The 24773-nt window shown below is 25.5% G+C and overlaps 3 protein-coding genes across 4 annotated transcripts; 2 read left to right on the forward strand and 1 right to left on the reverse strand.

The window, feature by feature from the left end:
* Positions 1-1361: 1361 nt before the first annotated feature.
* On the forward strand, positions 1362-15370 carry Bma-pde-4 (putative 3,5-cyclic phosphodiesterase R153.1, putative; the record flags this gene model as incomplete). The annotated part of the gene is made up of 13 exons (XM_043079232.1): positions 1362-1633; positions 6302-6569; positions 8618-8746; positions 9556-9738; positions 10151-10237; positions 11629-11790; positions 12146-12245; positions 12689-12843; positions 13665-13784; positions 13879-14061; positions 14615-14721; positions 14997-15153; positions 15356-15370. The coding sequence occupies 13 exons, from the start codon at positions 1362-1364 to the stop codon at positions 15368-15370; spliced, it is 1938 nt and encodes a 645-aa protein (XP_042935166.1).
* A 1642-nt stretch (positions 15371-17012) lies between these two features.
* Bm8940 (cDNA sequence BC017158, putative) lies at positions 17013-19469 on the reverse strand (the record flags this gene model as incomplete). Of its 2 annotated transcripts, XM_001896192.2 has the most annotated exons (5): positions 17013-17124; positions 17416-17688; positions 17997-18232; positions 18524-18805; positions 19203-19469. In XM_001896192.2, the coding sequence occupies 5 exons, from the start codon at positions 19467-19469 to the stop codon at positions 17013-17015; spliced, it is 1170 nt and encodes a 389-aa protein (XP_001896227.2). The 2 variants fall into 2 exon arrangements, with proteins under 2 accessions (XP_001896227.2, XP_042935167.1); XM_043079233.1 differs by lacking the exons at positions 17013-17124; positions 17416-17688 and having other exon boundaries at positions 18219-18232; positions 18697-18805.
* Positions 19470-20586: 1117 nt separating this feature from the next.
* Positions 20587-24773, forward strand: Bm2615 (conserved hypothetical protein,hypothetical protein; the record flags this gene model as incomplete). The annotated part of the gene is made up of 9 exons (XM_043079234.1): positions 20587-20735; positions 21002-21327; positions 21455-21660; positions 22153-22325; positions 22871-22970; positions 23335-23432; positions 23716-23854; positions 24066-24212; positions 24621-24773. The coding sequence occupies 9 exons, from the start codon at positions 20587-20589 to the stop codon at positions 24771-24773; spliced, it is 1491 nt and encodes a 496-aa protein (XP_042935168.1).

Raw genomic sequence — 24773 nt, forward strand, 5'->3', positions numbered from 1 at the left:
TTTCTCTCTTTTGTATTACTTCTTTTCCTCTTTTCTACTCTCTTTCTCTCTCTCTCTCTATCCCTGTCTTCCATTTTTTTCCTTATACATTATTCTCAGACTTAATTATTGCTACCACTTTTGTTTACTAACTTTTATTTCCCTCTTCTATCTTCCCTATTTTTTTATATTTTTCTTTCCTCTTTTTTTTCTTTCTTAACTTTTTTTTTTTCATTTAGAATATCACTTTTAAAATTTATGGTAGAGAATAATTTTTAAGTTTAAATATAGTATTTAGGTATAGCTTTTTAGGACACAATATTTTAAACATATATATATTTTTTTTTGAGATATAACATTTGGGATAAGTATAAGTTCATTAATTAGACCAATTATTCATAATTTTAAAGAATTTTTCTCTCTTTTTTTTTGTTCAGTAGCATTTTATATATTTTTTCACTAGTATCTATACAAATACAAATACACACATACACACACAGTGACAGACGCGTACACACGCTTACATACATAGAGAGGGAAACATTTATGAAGCAATTGACATCGCAACATCTTTCAGTTGAATGGAGTGAGAGGAGGAGAAGAAGGACGTTGAGCCTAAACTGTTAGGGAGCTTTTGGTGCTGGAGATCTGTGCAGAAGCTTTTTCTTACTTTTTTCTTTTTTTTGTGATTTATCAGTTTTCATCGAGTGATAAAAAATATTTGATAATATTTTGCAAAAACAAAAAAAAAAAAGAAAAATTCTATATTTAAAATATATTCCAGAATTATCATATTTTTCTCTTGTGGACTACAACTTCTCTTCTATCAATTATTTTCCATCATTTCTTATTTTTCTTACTCCTTCTAATTATATCAACTAGTGCTATCGATCGATTTAAATCAAAAGGAAAAAAAAAAGAAAGGAAGAAGCATTATTATTCCTCCTGTTTTATTATTTCTTCTATTTATGGCTATTAACTGATAATAATGTATGATAAATTTTATAATAGCATACCTTTCTATACTCATACTACTATTACTATCATTATTGCGGACAACAACAGCAACAACAATAAACAATAATTATTACTACTGTACTCATTTCTTTTGTTATATCTATTTGATATTGTTATTACTGCTACATTACCTTTCTTATTGTTATGAGAAATAAAAGTACTTGGTACAAATCATTTTAATTTAACTGATATTTTAAACAGTCTTATTCATAAATCAATAATAAACAGCAATAGTAATTATAAAAGGAGGAAGAAAACGACTACAACGACAATAGCAAAAATATTAATCATAGCAACAATAAAAATAAAATTATTATTATTCTAATAATATTAGTAATGTTAATATAATAATAATAAAAACAACAATGGCAGCACAGCAACCTCATACGAGGCGTACCTCATTTACCACCCAGAAACGTGATCTGAATTTTCATCAATTTCTCAGGCCCAATTCGACCGATTTCAGTTCCCCAGCTACAACTGTTGCTGTGGACGTTACTAACACAAGCAATCTAAAGGTAGGCCCAAGCAGTGGCCAACCTAGACGTGAATCCTTTCTTTATCGGCCATCAATCGACGAACGTGAACTCAATCGTTCCGCTTCACGTACTTCATCGATCACCTCTATTGCAGCACAGTAAGCACTTTTTGATTATTGTAAATTTTTTTTCCTTTACTCTTCACCCTTTTCCTTTTTTTTCTTTTTTTTTTTTTTTTTTTTTGTTTTTTTGTTTTCTTCATTTTCAATCTTTCTGCTTGTAGTAAATCTTTTTTTTTCTTTTCTAATTTAAAAATCTTTTTTTCCTGATTTAAATTTGTATCTGCATGTGAGACTTAATATACATAGCAAAGTTCTTCTTTCCAGAAATAAAAAAAAAAAAAGGCAGAAAAGTGTATTCGAATAAATAAAATACAAAGTATAAAGTTAACGAAACAATATACGTATTAGATATTTATATTGTTTGGTTGGCAATTTAATTTTACTACATCCTTGTGTATTGTTTGCTTAGCATTTGAGATATTTTAATTGAAATATTTCATCTCTTTTATTTTAATTTTTTTATTTTTCCGTCTTTTTTTGGTCTACAAAATTTCTTCCTTTTCTGAAGGAATTCGATGACTACCTGACGAAGCTGTGTAGCCACCTATTTTAGATTTCAATTCTTTTTTTTTTTTTGCTTTAATTACTCATTTATGGTTTTTGCTTAGGCTATCTATATAAGGATATTAAGCATTGATAATCGAAATGAAATTTGCAGCAATGATTTTTTTTAAAGGTTTGCAAGGTATGCTGCAGAAATGTCTTTTTTTAAAAAAGAAATATTGATTTTAAAGAATTAGTCAAGATGATTTGGTTGAATAGATTAACATAATTAATGAACAAATTTAGATCAATTACCTTAACAGATGCTCTTTATTCATTTTACTCTCTGTTGTATTTTGATTATTTCCTGTAACACAGTCCGGTGATAAACGTCATTGGGTGATTGATTACACTCAGAGATAATGATAATTCGTTAATAGTACAGCTATTAATAACATTTGATTACATGATATATTATTTAAACTTTCATATCACATATTATCTTTACACCTTTCTATCAAATTCTTAATGATTACTTCAACTGGTTAATTTACATTTTGAAGCATATCTTCAGTTTTGTAATAATACACAAATAAAATTTAAAATGTACATTTGAATGGAAATGAAAAGGTAAGCTGAATGGACATATTGATAATTTCAAATCCAAAGTGAAACTCGTTTTTAATAATTCGATATATATTTCATTTTTTTTTTTTTTCTTCTTTCTAACCAGTTGTATTGATTCTTTTAAAATTGTCAGTATTTCACTCATTATTAAATTTTTGTTTTTTCTTATTAAATTACCAAATTGTTATCATTAATATCATCACATGAATTACTCGCTGTAAAATTATTACTGCGTTTACCGCATCTTTATCAAAACCTTGAATGTATGGGAGGGATAAACAAATAATAATTTCATTTCATTTTATTCTGAAAATGATTTTGTTTACTTAGCAACAATCTAAATGCTACAAATCGTCAAGTAGCAATGTTTCTTTAAATTTATCCGTCAAATTTTGTCAATCAAATTTTATACGTCTCTAGAATTAGTTGCATAGCATTCTAAATAAATATATTCAGTTTTGTTTTTCTTGCATCTCTAAATTTTAAATGAATTCTCATAAAGCTATTACGCAGCAATTGCTCTGATAAAATCTGTTTAAAAAGTATAGAAATGAAAGCAAAATTAAAGAATACAAAGTAAAATGGTGTATGAGAATTAATAGCAAAAATTTAACATTTTTTTTCTTTTGAATTTATTCATTAATTTCCAATACAGTTTTTTTCTGATAAATGAAATTTATCTTATTCTTGAAATATTTGATTTTTTTTCTATATTCAAAGAAGTTTTTCCGAAAAATAGAGTCTCGATGTTTAGTTTAGTTTTAATTGATTAATATGATTATTTTTAATTAATTCTTAGTTAATTTTTTTATTTAATTACTCGATGGGTTATCAGTTGTGTTGTTAGTTCCTGGATTTCAGTTATGTATCACTGAAATTTTATTCAAAATATTGGACAAACCATTCTTAAGCATTGATTTTTCCTAAACAACAATCTGAGCATATCATCCGTTTAATTTTGTTAATTTATTGGATAAAACATTAAAATGACAAGTAAAAGAGTAGGACAATAATTAATATTTTTAATGGATTGAAAAACTGAAATAATACGACGGATAAAATAGAAATTATTATATTGTATAAATGAGAAAAAGTAAATGAAAATTGAGATAATTAATTTACCAAAATGATATTATATTCATTTCAGATTGTGATTCACATTCGTTTACTTAACTTTTGTTAAATGTAAAATTTGACTAATTTTTCTTATTTATTTTCTCTTTTATTGTTTGAGAAATTCAATTCAACCTCTATAATAATATATCATTGTCACAAATGTTTCATATGCTTAATTTTTGAATTAAAACACAGCAATGCAATTATAACTGGCAATTTAAGATGATAAATCGAATTAAATTCATCTAATAGCATGCAAAAATGAAGTAAATTTAAAAAACTACAAATTTAATTTGAAATAATAAATTTGCTTTTCTCACAGAATATATTCTTAGAATGGAGATGAATGGGAAAGATATATTTAACGAGATTTTCAATTTGAAATTCTTTCGACTAAGCCATAAATCTATCATTTTTTTGTATGTGTGTATGCCTGTGTCTGTGTATGTATACGTGCGTACGTGCATGTATGCATGTTTCTGTGTATGTACGTGTGTGTGTGTGTGTGTGTGTCTGTGTGTGTGTGTGTGTGTGTGTGTGTGTGTGTGTGTGTGTGTGTGTGTGTGTGTGTGTGTGTGTGTGTGTGCATGTATGTATACATATTTACTGATGTGTATGTACATGAATGCATGCATGTGTGTATGTGTGCGTATACGAATGCATGCATATATGCACGTGTGCACGCATGTATGCGTGTATGTGTATGTCTATTTTGATAATTCGGCTCATTTCTCAAGAGAAATCTTATCGGAATCTTCACTGCAAATGCAAAATATCCATTGCTATCAGTTTTCGTTGTTTTCTAAAAGAAACTAAATTGCATCACATAAGATCACTTCCCTCCCTCCCTCTCTCTCTCCCTCCCTCTGCCTCCCTCTCTCTCTCCATCTTTCTCTTTTATCACCCTTTTTCATCATTTTAATCTCTCAAAGAAACAAAAAAAAAAAAAAAAACGAAAATTCCTTTTCAACAGCCAATTTTTTTTTTTTGAAAGAATCAATGGTACTATTAAAATATTCGAGAAAAAAAAAGAAAAAAAAAAGCTATTGAAAGAGCTAAAAAGCTTTAAATGAAATATTGTTCTTTACGAAAAATGAAAAATTGTATCATTGAAATATGTCAAAATTGGATATTTTTATTTTAAAAAGTGAAAAAAATTTTTGTTCTAACTTTTAACTTTTTTTTTTTTCATTGTAAATAGAAAAGAAAAAGAAAAAAAATTTTCACATTGTATTTTTTATTTTGGTGGATTTAGCCTAATGCAACTATATATTTGCATTTAAGTAGAAGAAAAGAAAATGAAATGAATTATCAGAAAACACAAACTGAAATGAAACTAAATTATCTGAAAAATGATAAAAAGATGAAATAATGTGATGTTGCAGATAGTTTTAGAAATAAATTTCAGAATGCAAATCACAACTAACTGTTGTAATAGATTATGTGAATTGAAAGAAAAAAGAAAAATCCAATTAAGTTTTTTTTTTTTTTTTTTTTTTTAAATAATAAAAAAAGCAGAATATAAGCTCATCATTCTTTGACTTTATTTTGTGCTATATTTCTTTGATAGAATTAACTGCTATCGTTATCATTATTATCATATTATTACTCTAAGCCACATTCTAGCAGTAAATGCAAATTTTATTACCATTTTCCCATGGAAATAAACTTTAACATTATAGGATGCTTTCCGAACTTTTTACATCAATTTGCTAAATTATCTTTCGGAAAGAAGAATGAAAAGAAAATCAATTGATAAACAAATCGTTGAAGATTGAATAATTAAATAATTGTTCGAGAATTAAAGCATAGTTAGTTGCTGTGGAAGTGAAATGATTAAGTAATTGTTTGAAAGAATTGAAGTACAGTCTTTGAATAATTAGCTGCAATGTGGTTTAGATAAATAGAAAATGATCGAAGTTACTTACTGCGACGTTTATTATTTATGTTATTATTATTATTATTATTGTTATCACTGTTTATTATTATCATTTTAATATACTATTATTGTTTATTATTATGGCTTATCATCATTATTTATCATTATTGTTAATGCCATTACTGTTTGTTATTTCTTACAATTACTATTATTGCTGTTAATTGTTATTACATAGTAAAATGATTTCAAAACTAATTTTTTAAAGCGAATAATTTAGAAAGTTTAACGACAATTTATGAAATGGAAATTATAGGATTAGTATAATTTATAATTTCTTTTATTTTGAATTAAGAATAAAAAGAAGATTTCAAGATTATACCATTTTATTTGTGTGTAGTAATTTAATCCCAGTTACAAATATATACTTTATTGACTGCTATCTTTTGTTTTTCTTTTTTTTTTTTTTTAATTAAAAAGAAATAAGTTCAAATGAAATAACCTAAAATTAATTTGGAGTAATTAAGAACAAAGAAGAAAATAATTTCACTTATAAATTATAAAATTGAGCAGATGAAAATAAAATTTTATCACATTTTTAGGTATGGCGAAGATTTGATCGTTACACCATTTGCACAAATTTTAGCCAGTTTACGAAATGTACGGAATAATTTGATTTTAATTGCAAATGTCCCAGCGGATGAGAGTCGTCCAAGACCAATTCCAAAACGACCGCCACTTCATAGCACACCGTTACCGGCTGATGTTATTCAGTGTGGCCAAGATACTCTCGATGAATTGGATTGGTGTTTGGATCAATTGGAAACTATCCAAACCCATCGATCTGTATCAGATATGGCATCTAGTAAAGTAAATCATTACAATACTATATTATTAAGTTTTTCTTTTCTTAAAAAAGGAAGAAAATGTTAGTTTTGGGTTTCATTCTTTTCTGATTATTCATTTGTTTAAAATTAAAATATCTTTAAAAAAATATAGTTTTCTAAATGATTAATATTTTCTCGACTAAATATTATACACTTATCGCTTTTTGATGAAAATTTGAAAAGCAAAATATATGTAATGATATACTGAAGATTTTAATTAAATGATTTAAATTAAATAGTTAACTGGAATTTTTCAAAAATAAATAAAATTCATCCATTTCATAAATGTCAATTCATGAATGACTGATTATTTGATAGGTATCATAATATTATAACATGTTTTTTTTTTTCTAATATTATAAGATGAGGAATTTTTTTGAAGAGAACATGAAAAATAATCCTTAATCAATAATTTTTAATATTATATTTAATCAAAAAAGAAAAAAAAAACTTGACCTCTTTCTTTGATAATTTCAGAAGAGATTAATAAATTTGGAAATTTTGAAAATTAATGAAAGGAGAAAATAAATTTAATTTTCCATTACTAAACATTTATTTTGATAAAACGATATCTCTTCTAAAAGTGAATTAAAAAAGTTGTAGGAAATGATTGCTAGCAAAAATTATTGACTAATCTCTTGATATCGATTGACAATTAATTACTAGTACACATAGTAATTATTACTAGTAATGAAATTTCTCTCACCACGGCTTATTCATATCTCATTTTAAATTTTAAAGTTTTAAATTATTTATTTAATCTATATACAGTGAAAAAAAAATTTTTTTTTTGCAAATTTTTTAAATTCTTCCTGTGATAATATCAGAAATAAAAGAAAAAAAAACTAATAAATTTAAAAATTTTTTAAATAGCAAAAGAAGAAAACCAATTTAATTTTCCATTACTAAACATTAAATATTTAAATTTTCCATTCATATGTACACAAATTTGAATATGCTTCAATGGATTTTACTAAAATTTAATAAAAAAATTACATCAAATTAAATTATATGTATTTTAATGATAAATAATATGTGACATTTATTGATATTTTTGCTTAATTCATTGTGAATGCTAATTTCAAGGACTAATTTTTCATTCATTCTCTTTGTCTTTTTCTTTTCTCCTTCTCTTCTTCTGCTCTCTTTTGCGCATTTGACACTATTATGCGCATTTGACATACAAGGTAAGCTTAATTTGAATAATGTCTAACGTTCATTCCTTAAACACATTTGTATACAATTTAATGTAAGTGAATTTTTTTAAGAAATATTATTTCATAAGTGTAACATAGCTTTGCAATTTTAGTTTATCAGATAAATTTGTAGTTAATTTGCTTCTTTTTTATGATAATAATGATAAATTGGTCTGCCTTTAATTCCTTCTTTCGCAGTTTATATCAAATATAATAGTTAATTAAACTAAAATTATTGATTTATGCAAAAAAAATAAAAAAAATTTTTGTCAGTTATAGATTTAATTGATCATCAAATATCACAAAAAAAAAAAAAGAAAGAAGACAAGGTAGTATTAACTTTAACTATTTATTCATTCATTCATTTATTAACAAAAAAAAAAAAAAGTGGAATGAATGAATAAATTATTTAAAATATTTATTTGACCGTCAAAATTAAATTCAATGAATGTACTATGTTTGCAACAAATTCATTTCATTCTTTCAATTTTTTTTTTCTTCCTTAATATTTCAATTATCAGTGATTTAAAAATTTTTTTTCCTTCCCTTTTCTTCCTTTTCCATTTTTTTTTTTTTTAAATATATTCCGTATCTTATTCATTTTGCTAATTCTTTCTTCAACGGAAATGAAATTTAAAAAAAGATTGAACAAACTTTCTTATCCTATTTAATCATTTCATTCATTCACTTTTTTCCATCTATCATACAATTTCTTATCTTTCATAATGATTGATAAAATTAACAAAAAAAAAAGAAAAAAGTTAAGAGAGAAAAATAAATGACTTTTAGATTATCACATTTAATTTCCTTTCCTTTGTTTTTTTTCTCTTTGCAGTTTCGTAAAATGCTCAACAAAGAGCTTGTACACTTTGCGGAATCATCTAAATCGGGTACACAAATATCACAATTTCTTATCAATACTTATATGGATAAGGATGATGACGATGTATCACAAAATTTAAGGGTAATTTTTAAATCACTTATTTCGCTTTTTTTTTTTTTTTTCCTAATAAATTTTAAATATTAATGTAATTTTTGCAAATCTAGTTTTTTATTTGTTTTTTTTGTTGTTTTTTTTTAAATTAATTTTTTACTCCATTTATTTTCTTAAATTAAATTATTTTGGAAATTATTTAAATTTCTTTAAAAAAGAAAAGAGAAGTAACAAATGAATATAATAAGAATGATTAATAACAATAACATTTTGTATTACTGTTTAATTTTCCTCTTAATTACTATTCGAAGAGTAATCATAGCTGTTGTAGTAAATACAACATCATTTGTTTACAATTTCATTTCTTTGTTTACATGAACTTTTTCCTCCTTTCTCTTTCAAAATTTTTTTTTAAAAATATTTTGTCATTTTGCTCCCCAATTCCATAATACATACTAAAATTTGCTTCAATTCAATTCATTTATTCAAATAATAAAAAATTAGCATAAAAAAAAAATTTTTTTTTCATAGAAAAAAGTTGACATTAAAATTTTGAAATTAATAAAATTTGATTATGATTTTGTATAATATAATTTTCCAAAAAAAAAAATAAAAAAATTAAATAAATTACAATCGATTTCCAATTCATTAATTCATGAATTGCAGTTGAAATTTTTGCAATCGTTAAATTTCATAAACGTTTATTTATTTATTTAATTCTTTTAAAATTCAAAATATTTTTTTGCACATATTATTGAAATTTTTGAATTACATATTAACAAAAAAAAAAAAAAAAAAAAAAAAAAAGATTGTAAAATAAACAATAATTACAAATGCAGGTACCGGATGAAACAGCATCTACTTCTTCCTTAGATAATGTTTCAATATCATTGTTGGGTAAAGCTAAGACGGCGGCAATGTCACGAATTATTGGCATACGTAAGCTAAAATCACCCCGCGGTGGTCATATACCAGAATATGGCGTTGATGGTCACAAAGAATTAGAAGTTTATATGCAAAAGGTATATCTAAAAAAAAAATTATAATCCATATCACCCAATATAATTTTAAAATATTGAATTTTAACTTTTTTTTTTTTAGAAAAAAATTTGATCATATCATTTAAACAAATGTATTATTACATTAGAAAATATAAGGAAAAATCAAAAAAAAAAAAAAACAAGAATTTTAGATATTAATTAGATTAGTTAATGAATTAATTGCTATGGTAAAAGTATGAACGAAAGCAATAAAAATAAATATTCTTAAATGATACTTTGATTATAAATTATAAGCTGAAAAATTGTATGATTTTTTTAAAATATATTCTAAAGAACTAACACATTTGTCACACTTACTCTTTTGTTTGTTTGTTTTTTTTTTCTTCGATTTTTCTTTTCAAATAATTTCATTTTTAAAAAACTTTTATTTAAGCTTGATGAATGGGGCCCAAATGTATTCAAAATACAAGAATTCAGTAAAGGACATTCGCTTACTTCTATTACTTTCACTATTATGGAAGTCAGTTTAAATTCTCTTTTTTTTTTTTTTTATTCAAATTTTATTTCTTAGAAAATATTTTAAAATTTTTTCCTTCATTTAAATTATATTATTAATAATGATATCGTGCAACAAATTAAATCCTACATGTAATTAATGCTATTTTTACAAGCCTTTTTAATACTTTTTCATTTTCGATTATTTAAAATTTATAGCTTAAATAATTAAAAAAATTGAATAATAGCAGAATGATTTATATAAACAATCAATGATTCATTTTTAATTGCGTACTTTTTTTTTTTTTTTTTTGCAATAGGAAATTATTTATAATTCGATTTTTTTTTATGTATAAAATTATTTATTCATAATTTATTTCATCGATTTTATATACTTTTTTTTTTAATTCAAATACATTTATTTCATACAATACTATTAGCACTTTATATCTCAAGCAAAGTTATTTAGCGTAAATGACAAAAAAAAAAAACAGAATAAAAAAGAGCAATAATAAATTATTATTTAAAATTTCAACTATTACTTATTTAAATACGATTTAAAGTTTAAAATATATTAAATTAATGACAATTGCTAATGCATCAAAGTTAATTTAATTGGATGGAAAATATTTCAAATTGCTAAAGTATTATTGCACTTCATGCGCCGATGATTAATTCTCCTTTGCATCATTAACCATTTAACTGAACGCTTTTTTTGTAAAAAGAAAAAAGGAAATAATTCGAGAATGAAGCAAAAATGAAAAAATCCAATAAAAGTTCCGGAACCTTTTTTTTTTTTTTTTGATAAATGCCGAAATAATAGTTTTGTTTTCACATCAAAAAAAAAAAAAAAATGAAAGAAATGAACTCCTACAATTTAATTTCATTTTATACCAATCAGAAATTAAATTATCGATTGTGATAGGGATGCTCTAAAAATTTAAAAAAAGATAGATGAAAATTGAAATGCAATTTTTTGTTTTGTATTTGAGTATTTGAATTAAGTTAAAATTTTTATGATAATTGCATGGATTATTCATTATTGGTAAAAAAAAAAGGAAAAAATCAAACGACAACTTTGCCAATTATACAAAATTTATGGTTAAACATTATTGTCAATTCGAGTTTATTAATATTTTAATTAACCATCTAAAAATTTTATTAAAAGAAGGCAATTAATATTAACTTCTCCTTTTTATTTTTTATTTTTGAAAATATCATTAATCATTACTGTAACTGATAGCTTAACATTTTGTAGCAAAGATAACACTCTACAATTTATCTATGCTATAATATACGATTCAAATAATAATTAGCAAAAATTTATGATCTTTACAGATATATTAATTATCCTTAAAAAAATTTTTTTTTTCTTTTTATTATTTTTTAGTTAAATTATTTGATAGATATTTTCAGAAACGTGGTTTATTGAAAACATTTGAAATTCCATCAAGTATTTTGTTAAATTATTTGCTACATTTGGAGCATCACTACAGGGATAATCCTTATCATAATCAAGTTCATGCTGCTGATGTCACTCAATCTGTCAACGTTCTCATCTCATCACCAGCTCTTCAGGTTTTATCATTTATTTCCAATGTTATTATTATAATAATTATTATTAACATTGTCGTTACCGTCATTATTATTATCATTAATTATTACAATTATTTTTTATATTTATCATTACTACCTTGCAACAAATTTATTTTATCAATTAATCATTTCTCTTTCTTTTACCACTATATAATTTAAGATAAAATATATATATTTCAAATGACATTTATAAATTTTTTTCTCATGAAAATTCGAAGGAGAGAAATAGTATTAAAAATTTATATTTGGATTTTCCTTTTTTGTTATAATTTTTGCACGAAGAGAAATATTAACAGAAAAAAATTATTTTTTTTTTTTTTTTTGTTGAAAATTTCAGAATGTTTTCTCGGAATTAGAAGTATTAGCATCGATATTTGCTGGTGCTATACATGATGTTGATCATCCCGGTTTTACTAATCATTACCTCATTAATACTAGTAACTTTTTTTCTTCATATTAAAATAAAATTTAAAAAAGTCAAAAGAAGATTTTTTTTTTGTCGGTTATAAAAGAAGAAAAGAAATGCTTATCATTGCATCATTATATTAACTTTTTTTAAGTTCAAAATTTCATTTTTATTTTTCCAATCTAATTATTATCTCATTAATACTTGTAACTTTCCTGATTAGTTCATTTTAACTCAAAAAGAAAAGAAAAATTCAAAAATTTATCATTGTATGTTCATAATGTATGTTAAAATTTTATTTTCTTATTAAATATAACTTTTTCATTTCTATATTTAAATTTATTTTCATCCTTCTTTTTTTTCTTTCATTATGAAATAAGTAAATTTGTAAATTTTCAAATAAATTGATTTCTTTTTTTTCTTATTTATTTTTTTTTAAATTATTTCTTTTTTTTTTTTTTTTTTTTTTTATAGATTCGGAATTAGCTATAATGTATAACGATGAATCAGTGCTTGAACAACATCATTTAGCAGTTGCATTCAAATTATTGCAAGATTCTAACTGTAATTTTATCGTTTCACTTAATAAAAAACAACGTCAATTATTCCGAAAGCTTACAATTGAAATGGTTTGTTTCTTTTTTTAAAATTCATTTCAAATATACGCAAATATTTTAATTATACAATTATTTTATCATATTATATTATCTAATAAATATTATATTTTATTCACTTTTTTTTTAATTCTTATATTTCATTTATGTTACAATTTTTCATTATTTTCCTCAATAATATTCTAATTTATAATATAATATAATTTTTTTTAACATAATAATAACTAAAATTTTTCATCTAATAAGAAATTCATAAGTAAGCTTATGATATATTTCATTCATTTGAATGGATTATATTTTAATTGTTATCACTATATTATAATTTATCGAAGTGATTTTTTTTATATATGTTAAAATTATACGTTAAATTTTAATTATTCCTAATGTAATAATTCACATAATGTAAACTCTCTCATTATTAATTATCATTTATCATGGATAATAATACTTGCAAATGTTCCTGAATTAATGATATTTTCTAATTTGTTTAAAAAAAAGAGAGCAAAAAACGATGTTATTAAAATAAAACAAATTTCTAAACTTTTTCTTTATTTGGTAACTTTTACATTCTTTGATATCACTTACTCATTAAGCAAACATTATAAAAATTTTTCTCTTCCTTGTTTCAATGAAATATAATTTGAAGAAAATGTTGTAAATTTAAAAAATATTAAAATAAAAGAATGTAAGAATTGAACTATTCTAAAAATTGTTACTTTAAAATTTCTTACTTTTGCTCATTATTAGATTCAATCAATAATTTGTATTTTCTAACCGGTATAACCAATTGTAGGTGTATATATTATCTAATTATACCTTTTTTTTCTTACTTACAGGTATTAGCGACAGATATGTCAAAGCATATGAGTATATTAGCTGATTTAAAAACTATGGTTGAAGCAAAAAAAGTCGCTGGTTCATCAGTTTTAACATTGGATAAAACTGATCGCATACAGGTTTTTCCCATTAAATCAATAATTGAAATTTGCATATCTGTCATTTATATATTTTTTTATAAGTAAATTATTATTTCCTATAAATATTTTTTAGGTTATGCAAACAATGATTCATCTGGCAGATTTATCAAATCCAACAAAACCAATCGATTTATATAGTATTTGGGTAAAAAATATAATGGAAGAATACTGGAGACAAGGTGATAGGGAACGAGATTTAGGTATTGATATTTCACCGATGTGTGATCGAAATAATATAACGATCGCAAAATCTCAGGTAGTTACAAAAAATTATTATATATTTATCAGTGATTGAATTTTATTGAGCATAATTTAATAGCGATTATCAAAAGTATCTTATATGAAAATTATCATAAAGTAATATCATGATTAACTATGCTATCACAGCTTAACATAAGAAGCACTATCATTTAAGTGGATTGTTCTTATGATATCAGTAATTCTTCGTTCTTTCTAAATTCATCAAATTCATTGGAAAGTCGGCAATAATGAAGAGAACATCTTTTTTAAATATGTAATTTTATGCAGAAAATAGCTATCAGTATATAATTTCTGTTAGCATATAAGTGTGAGATGAAAAAATTAATTAATTAATAGTAATGATTGATAATATTAATAATAACAATTTATAGTATATATAATAATAATTATAAATAATAATAATTTATAGTAATAAATCATAATGAAATAATAATAAGAAAAAAAGAATACTTAATAGTAAATTATAATAATAAATAATAAATGATAATAGCAGCAAATAAGTATTTAGCATTTATTTAATAAACTAAATGTAAAATTATTATTTTCAGGTTGGCTTCATTGATTTTATCGTGCATCCATTATTTGAAACATGGGCAGATTTGGTGAATCCACATGCACAATATATACTTGATCAACTTGAATTTAATCGTGAATGGTATCACTTTTTCATCATATATATACATATCAAAGAAAAAAAAAAATTATATTTTAAGCTTTTTCAAATTGGATTTTATTTCGAATTGAATAAATTAACAGAACAAAAGAACCATAAATGCTTCTTTTTTTTTTTCTCCATTTAAAAATATAATAGGAGCAACATTGAATCACTAATAAGTATTATTGATGAAGTGGAATTGTAAATTAAGGTTGCAAATTAGGCAATAGAGTAAAAGTATTGTGAAAATTGAAATTAATCATTTTATATTTCAGGTATCAAACTCGTATACCGGAAGAGCAAGAGAAGCATGATGTAATAATGATCGAGGAAAATGATGCAAATGTTGAAAGTACGACAATTTTTCAGTCATCACAGCAGCAATCTTCTCCAAATGAAATCAGCAATTTGAAGCAATTTGATTCCACCAAAGTAATTTAATTCTTAATTTTTTTTTTTTTAAGTGATCATTTTTTAATTGCTAACATTTGCATCATCTAGATTAGTCTTAGCTAATTTATTTTTTTTTTTCGATACTCTTTTTTTTTTTTTTTTTTTCGATACTTTTTTCGATACTCATTTAGTTTTTCCTTTTTTTTTTCAACTTTGATAAAACTAATCTTTTATGTTTTAGGAAACGAAAGAATGATAACGATAGAAAACTATAAGAATGAATATTGCAAGCATTTGTAAAAGAAAATTAAAACTTCAAATTCCTTTGGAAGACAAAGATAGCTTTAATATTCTATGAATCTTCCAATGTTAAAGATATTTAATAATAATATCTAATAATATTTCTGCAAAGTTTTATACGGCTTTTTGGAATTGCAATTTTGTTTTTCATTTTTGTGAAATAAATGCTGACAGAATAAAAAAATTTACAAAAATTAATAAAAGAAATTGAATGATTAATTCTTGTCACTAAAAATTGTTTAATGCTTCCATTAAGCTAAAATATGTATTAGTGTTTGTTTATCAATTTGCATTTTTTTTTCCCTTTTTTAATTCTCTTTTTCTAAAGAATTGAAATTATTTCTTGCCCTAGATTATTCGGTAAAAATCAGAAGAAGACGGATAAGCTGTGAAGTAAGAAATCTTTGGTATTTTCTCCACACCTATGAATTTCGATCTTTTTTAATCTTAAAAATCCCAAACAATTGTTGATAAAAAAATAATGTAAAAAATTTCCTTTTCTTAGATACCAACAATATTTCCTACTATCAATGTTAATTTAATGTTTTGAATAGAGATTCACATGGATTAAAATCATTTTTTAAAAAATCTTCCTCCATTTATAATACTGATTACGGGCATTAATAATAAATGAATCATCTAACCAAAAAAATAATACCAAAACAGGTAAACCGACTGTTACGGGCACTCTTTTTAATGATTAATCTATTTTGTATAATTACCACCTGTTTTGTGATATTTGCTTTCATCATGCTGATGTTTTTTTTTTTTTTTTTTTTTTTTTTATGTCAACTTACGTAGCTGAATCAATGCTTTAATATAAATAAATTTTCGATTATTCCAATCATTGATGCTTTAAAAATATTATATGAACATTCAGAAATACTATCCAATGGTTATATATCCATGAACTATCCGTACCTTTTCAATCAGTTAAAAATTTTTTCATTTCCGTTTCTTCTTTTGCTACAATTCGCTACTACATATATAGACTTTCGAACGATTAACTCTAGGAAATTTCAACTAATTCGAAATTGTTTGACCAATTAACACTACTCATTCATACTCTTTTCCTCTCTTCCTGCACAGTCCATGTCAAGATTCAAAATTAAGGATACAGCCGAAGAGAACAATGTACGGTTTTTTTCTAGATTAACATTCTATAAAACAAAATCCTTTTATTTGAATAATTTCACCTTTGCACATTGTTTCTCATTCTAAAACCATGAAGATGTATCTCAGTAAATCTAAGAAAATTTATTAAGATACTGCTTCATCGCTGAAAGATGAGATCAAAAGTCGGTTAATTATGAAGAAAATACTAGTAGGAAATTATGTTTTGCTTGTAATCAAATAACAATGAAATATTCTTTGTATTTTTCTACTATCTAAAATTATCTAGCTATAGGCAAGGAAGCTAAAAGGCTGCTCTGAATCAAAATTACTTTAGAATGACTTTTATCATATGAAATTAAATTACAGAGGCTCATCAAGGCATTTTTTTTTTTTTTTTTTTTTCACCATAAAGCATTACAAATAACAAATAAAATAATGATGAATATAAATTAGGAAAAAACAAACACACATATTGAGCTGAATTATTTTTCAGAATAGGTCCACCGATCGAATACAAGCCGATGCTTATTGATTAGCCAACCTCCTGACTTCAAATTCTCAACAAATTCGTCCAATTCTAGTGGTGATGGAGGTCTGGAAAACGATTTATATCGAACTTTGTGAAACTTATAATTCTTCATATAAGGATGAAAAATCTTGACAAATACAAAATAAAAGTGCTCCTGTAAAATCTGACACAATGCCGAAAAAAGATACCTAAGGGAAAAAAATATTCCATACAATAAGATCTTTTCCCAAGGAAAGCCAATATATTATGTTTATAATAACAGGCCTACAGCATAAAATATAAAGAAGAAATGACTATACTAGGAACTTTCTTTCACAACTGTTGCTAAATGGAGTGAAATAGTAAGATAAACTTACGCTCTCATATTTAACATTAATTCCAAGCAGAGTGCAGCTCGAAGTTGATCAGATATATTGGATATACTAGCCATTGATACATAACCGTAGTTACTCCTCAAATCACAGATAACAGTAAATTTCGAACACACAAATGAAAGTTTATTAGACGAAGCTGACACATCAGATAAACGACATCCATAGTAGTGCCGTGATGAACTCCAATGTAATAGTATCGGTTCCTTACTATTCATTTCGCTAACAGTACTAATCTTTCTTGTCTCGATATAATCTCTGAAGAAAAAATAAACAAAATTCGAACAGCGAGAAAAAATTAAAGGATTTGTCTCGAGTTCAATGCAATGACTCATTAAGAATAATATTTTGTAACAAAACAATCAAAATTTTTAGGTAGACAAATTACAGACATAAATGACTAATAATTTTTCAAATATAATAATTGTAATTTACCCTATCAACTGACAGTCAAAAATTTCATTCCATAATTGCATAGCATGTCATACAGCAAAATGACGAACAATATACCAAACAGTCAAGATTTTCTCGTTTTTTTTTTTTTTTTCTTTTTTTTAAAGACAAACTTTACAACAATTCGAAGCAGCGACTGATTCAGCGTCCTGAATTGCAGTGATTTAACTGCACGATAATTGCCATACAAATGAATAAAGGTAAAAAGAGAGAATAACAACCAAACAGAAACGATATTTCTGCTAACAACAGGAAGCAATAGCAGGCTACAAAGAAGAGCGAAAACATTGATTAGTGTCTCCTGCGAACCATCTTTCGCCGCAACGTCTCCCACATTATCCAATATAGCCTGCAAGAATCACCATCATGTGCCAGTCAAATTTCTTATTTCCCTTTTAAATAAGAAACAATCATCCATCTATCAGACTAATTTGTAGTAGTAAATAATACTATATTTTCCTTCACTAGCCAACATGTCACAGTGTATTTGTTTAAATCTTCCATTTAATCACGAGTTTTAGAACTAATAAGAACGCCATTTTCCAGACCTTGATAATATATCAAATATTGGGCCTTGGATAATATTGAGGAAAAAAAAAAAAAAAAAAAAACTGAAATCAGGAAATAAACAGATATGTACTTGATGATTGGTAACTGTAGTGCGTGTGGCACTACCCGCTACACCAACAACAGCACGTATCATTGATGATAAGCATATAATAGGCATAAAAAGACTGGGAAAAATTGGCGTAATTAAGTCTAAACAGAATGCTAAATCGTTAAAACAATCAGCAATTAATCGCCACTGCTTACAATCGGCATCTAAATATGGACTATAAAGCCATGCAAACAAAATCCGTGCAAGCATTCCAATACCATCTTTTAGTAACCATGCAACTGCTGCTGCCATTGTTGATGCAGCCTGCAAGTATTTGTAGCCACCATTACTTAATACCATCACCATTCCATCATTCGTACTAGTTCTCATTTATATGTCTGCTAAAAATTTATAAAATTAAGATAGAGCATTCAATGAATATATCCCTCCAATTCCCCGACCTAATGCAAATCCATTTTTTGGTCCAAATAGAGTTTTACTGCATCGCTATATAACTTCTAATAATTCTTCAATAAAAAAATTCAAACTGACTTTAGAATATCAATATTAAGCGAAACAGTTTCAATAATTCTTAATCAAAAAAAACTTTTGCCACAGTTCTTTACAACAATGAAAAACTGATAACCTGATAATCAGATTATTTCCGACGCCTACACATCAAATTCTTACAACAATAACAAAATAAAAACCTGATAATTACCTTATTTCCTACGCCTACACCCCGCAATATTGCTTCGGTAGACAACGCTGAACTCATAGAACTAGCAAAAGCTTGAATAGTATCCCACATTTGATAGTTCATATAATCTGGAGAAACACTCTGTGGATAGCCTCGAGGCATAAATATATCTCGCAGAAGCAATTTCCAATATGCAGCGTATCGCATTCCCGTAAAACTATTATATTTTGAGCTAACGGTACACGTACTGAACACTTCTCCATCATAATATTCTGTATATTTCGGCATATGTACGAAATAACTACCTGCAACAATAATTTGTCCTATAATTAATATTTTAACGACAAATATTATTACAAAGAATCAACAGATAATATCATATAATAATTCAGATAATTGTACTAATCGAGCTAAAATGAAATTAGCAATTTTCATCGCCAATTTTTCAGTAACGAACAACGTGAAGTGAAATGGCGTGATAACACGAGTTATACGGTAATCTATAGCATATAATTAATTCTCAAGCGTTTATCGAATCTTGTAGTAGAATAAAAGACCTTATCAATACTATGCCTACAATATCCACAACATCATTTATAACCTTCCCTAATTTTACATCTCCGGAAAATTTCGGACTGTTTTCTCTTGAATTAACGCGGTCTATGAAAATGTACGCCGTCCCGTTGTACAATCTGATAGACCATATCGTAACATTATTAATTCAAATATCTTGGAATTACGATCATTTTTGGCTCATTTCTTTAAGTCATTACTATATGCTTTATCATAACTCTTATCATTCTCTATCATTCTTATGGATTTTATAATCTCTCTTATTTCTTCTTATCAATTACATTATTATCAACTTTTAATTACCAATTTTCCCAATTACATACCGATGTACCATATCGTAATATTATTATTAATTCAAATATTCTTCAAGTTATTACTACCATTAATCCTTAATGAATCCTTGCTGAAATTTTCAGCAAATGTTTTTACTAGCATTTTCTTCTCGCTTAATAATTATTGTTTCAAGTTTGAGAGAATTCAATTCGGATATTGTTAAAAATAAGACTATGAGTTATTAGTTATTTGAATTGTATGATCATAAAATCGACTAAAAAATTAAAAGATAAAGCTAATTTGATGTAAGAAAAAAGGAAACGCTAAAGCAGGACAGAAATAATGATGAAATTTTCAATATTATAAATTATTCTGAATAAGAAATTGATTAAAATATAGAATAGAATTAGCAAAATGGCTGAAATCATCAGTTTCTGATGAAAACTAATATTATATTTGATTTTCTTTAATATAAGAATTGTTTAAAATGAATAAGATAACTGGAATTGAATTTAAAAGATTAATATTAAGCATAGTCTAATTATTACTAACAGAAATTATGGAAGCAAGCGGTCGTGTTGCATCACAGAATCTCTTATGTAACCATAACCGTAGTACTAGCGCTAATTTTGGTAGCAAAAATGATAATATTAGTAAAGTTGGGCAAATTTCTAGTAGTGGTTATGAAGGAAGTTCTGAGGATACACAGTAAGTATTATATTCGCGGTTTCCTTCTCTTTTTTTTTTTTGATTATGTTAATCATAAATAAAATTATCTATGTAACATTTGTTTGCGACAAAATTCGATTAAACGTTAATTATCATTAAATTATTCTCTAGTAGAATAAACAATATTAGCATAATTAGTAGTAAATAACTTTGGATTAATTATGAACTTTATGATATGAAGCAGAAAATAAGTTTCCACTGATTTTTTTTTTTTTTCTTTTCAATTTATGATCAATAAATAAAAGGAAATTTTTCAAACGAAATCCCGTAAATGTTCCTTATGATCGTCGTCGTTCACGTTCGTGGCAACGTCATAAGCAACAATTAGAACGACCAAGACTTCAGCAAAATTTACCACCGGTATATCGCGGAAGGCGATGGCGTCGTCGATTAATACAAAAGCAAGGTCGTCTGAATAGTACTAGCAATGCACCACCAACTACTCCAGCTAATACATCCACTAAGAGTAATCTTAATACTAATGTAAATTTGCCTCATCATCAACAACAACAACAACGATGGAATTCAAAACCTATCTCAACAAGTGGTAAGGAGTTGAAGGAAAAATTTGGTTAGTCTAAAATGTATTTGAATTACTAACAAGAGTCAAAATCAGTATCAGTGCTTGATTTTTGCTGATAACACAACAGTCATATTGGTTTATCGCATATTTATTTTAAAGTTATTCATAATTCTAGAGCTAACAGGCGAAAAACTTCAACAGCAGCAACAGAAGCAACACGACCGGAATACTGATGGATCACTTAATGAAATAAAATCTGATAGTATAGTCAAAACATGCGTCACTAATGCTAATATTAAATTAACCTTTCAAGTACAATTAGCTCATGGTAGTCCAACTGGTATCATTAGTGACTTTAACAGCATTGCTCAACTTTATCAGGTGCTATAATCATATCATTATCATTCATAAAATTTGTTAAATTATAATTATTGCATTAGATTTTTATAGCATCATCTAACTTCATATGGTTGCAGTATCACACTCTAGTAATAGAATTTTATAAGTTAACCAGATTACAGCTTACTGCATCACTTTTTACATGAAGATTTTAAATTTAATTAGAACTTTAAAAATTTAAATGTATTTAAGCTTAAAGTTTTTAGTAGCATATATGATAATTGTCATCATTATTAATGATATATGTCAGTTTTTTTTTTTTTTTTTGCATTGAAAAAGAAAGATACTGCGATCCACAGATACAGTCATTATTTTTTACTAATTTAATTAGATGAATGAATCAATTATTTAAATTCGATAATTTTTGTTAGAAAAGAAGAAAAGCAACAACGTAAGAATTTTTAACCATTAATCGTTTAGAACTGAAATGAATTTATCCAACAAAAAAAAAAAAAAAAAAAATCATATCTTCAGGCGATAGCAAATTGTTATGATGAGGTCAGTGTGGATGATATTTTATTTTGCACAATTAATACGCATCGAATTTCAATGGATGCTTTGCTTTCCTCAACTATTAATATCAACGATTTCATTTTTGCACATATTGCGGGACAGAAGAAAGAAGTAACATTGATCAAAACTGAAAAGTATAATGTCTATATTAATTGAAGCTTAGAAATTATGTTGATGAAAACTGAACTGCATGGTATTTGTGATGATTAAAATTAAGAATTTTTTTAACATTGACTGATTTAGGGAGGGCATTACTATAGTATGAAATTCCAGTCTCAAGTTCTCGATACGATCTCTCTCATAGCCTTCAGTTTATTTCCTTCACAAATTTATTTTTATTCTACTTAAAATATAATTATGATATAATTTTTCAGTTACAATATATTTTTAAATATCACCATTCTTAACATTTATAATAAGCATGATTTTGTAAGAAGAGAAAATGACAACAAAATTGTGGATCAATCTTTCAATTTAATTTACACATAACACTTCAAAATTGTTATACATTAATTATATTCAGTAAAACGATGCCATTATTTGAGTCAAAACTTGAAAAATCTCCGAAAAAATTCTTTCGAAAGGAATTTTACCAAATCAGTTATTAACAGTGATCATTAATATAAACTAAGTGTTTATTTATCTGAGAGATATCACATGTAACAGAACCGATTTTCAGAGCGTTAGGTCTGACAATAACAGATAATGGAGCAGGAAAAGCATTTATCAAACGGATCTTCCCTGATACCATAACTTCAAAAGCAAAACCAGCACTTCAGGTAATTATTGGCATTGCAGTTTGAGAGAATAAGGTGACAAAGGGAGAAATTGTTTTATAACAACCTTTTGTTCATTCACTCTTTTAGTATAGTTAATCATTCAGCATTTATTTCTCTCTGAAATTATCATTAAACCTTCGAATTGAATCAGCCAACAGAAATGACATTCATTTTTTTGTATTGAAAGGCAAAAAATTTGAATAGTGTTACCTTATGCTTTCCATAATAAATTATTGTTATAGGCAAAAATTCGAATCTACAAATCTTACCTGAAATTAGTACACATCAAAAACTAGATTAGAACTTCAACTTCAAATGCATTAATGTTGGAAAAAGATTGTGAATGAAAAGTTATAATTTTTAGGTGGGTGATTTCATTGAAAAAATAAACAACGAAAGTATGGTTGGACGAAAACATTTTGATGTTGCTCGGTGTTTACGTGCATTACCTACTGGTTCAACGTTAGTTGAACTTCTTAATTATCACTATTTTTAAGCAGAATTAAATTATTATACACTGTATTGCTTTCTAGAAGTAATACTTTGATCAAATTTCTGAAATTCAACCTTTGTTTATTTATAGCATCTAAAGCTCACCAATAAAAGGAAAATTTGTCACATTTTCATGTATTTTATTAAATAATTTGACTCTTCTGCCGAAATTCTCCCTTCTAACTTTATTATTATATTTATTTTCACCAATATTTCTAAAGAAAAATTAAATTTATGGCTTCTTTTTTTTAAGATTCACAATGCGATTGGTTGAACCAAAACGAACAGGGTTTAATTTTATAGCTTCTTATAGTATGCCAAAGCGCATGCGTTCAATTTTGGATAGAAATGAAACAATACGATTTAAAGCTGATGGAACGGTAATTGTGCAGGTAGCATTAATTTCTCTTATTTGATGCGCTTTTTTTTCCTTTTAAATTCATCAACAAGAACTTTGCATCAACAAGCTTTTAATTTTTTATATTAGTATTTCTTATTATTAGTACTTCTAGATATTTTTTTTGTATTAGTAATTTAGGAACAATTGTTTTGAAAGTTCAGGTAGTCTATTTATTCAAAATTTTATTTTATTTATTTATATAGGAGATGCCGAATGCATTGATAATTAATAAGATAAATGATATATTCGATTCATATTTCGGTTTCCACGACAATGAATTAGCACAAACAATATGGGAAATGATTTCATCTTGCAAAAATTTTGATGACCTTAAAAATATTTTAATGGAGGTAAAATAAATTTCACTGATTTATGCCTCATTAAAGATTCCTTCTTTAATGAGGCATACCATCTCACTAATTTATGATGTTTATTATTGCATAGAATAATAGCAAAAGCTTAATATTACTTCCTTTTTAATTAATAGGAAGCTGATTTTCCTCATATTTTCCTTATATATTAAATATTATGACGATTAATTTCACTTCCGAAGTAGTTGAGATTTTTCCTCTCTGCAAGGGTAGAACTGAATTTGATTATGAAGGTTTAAAATTTTTCATTAATCTTCTTTCTCTTTTTTTTTTTTAAGCGTACCTATTGAGCTTTTGAAGAAAATTAAAGTCGATTTTAATTTCGAAACTCCCACTACATCAAATTACCACTCTCAGACTATTGCAAGTAGAAATATTTTTTTTCAGTCAGAGATAAAAGATTTCAATTTTCCAACAGAACTATATTTTGATCTGTGGGGTTCAGTGGATGATTACCGAAATGGTCGCCTGGGAAAAATTGAGATGCCTATGGGGAAAACTGCTGCTGATAAAAAATTATTAACGGAACAAAAACTTTGA

This window comes from Brugia malayi (assembly GCF_000002995.4).
Source record: "Brugia malayi strain FR3 genome assembly, contig: Bm_v4_Chr2_contig_001, whole genome shotgun sequence".
NCBI lineage: Eukaryota > Metazoa > Nematoda > Chromadorea > Rhabditida > Onchocercidae > Brugia > Brugia malayi.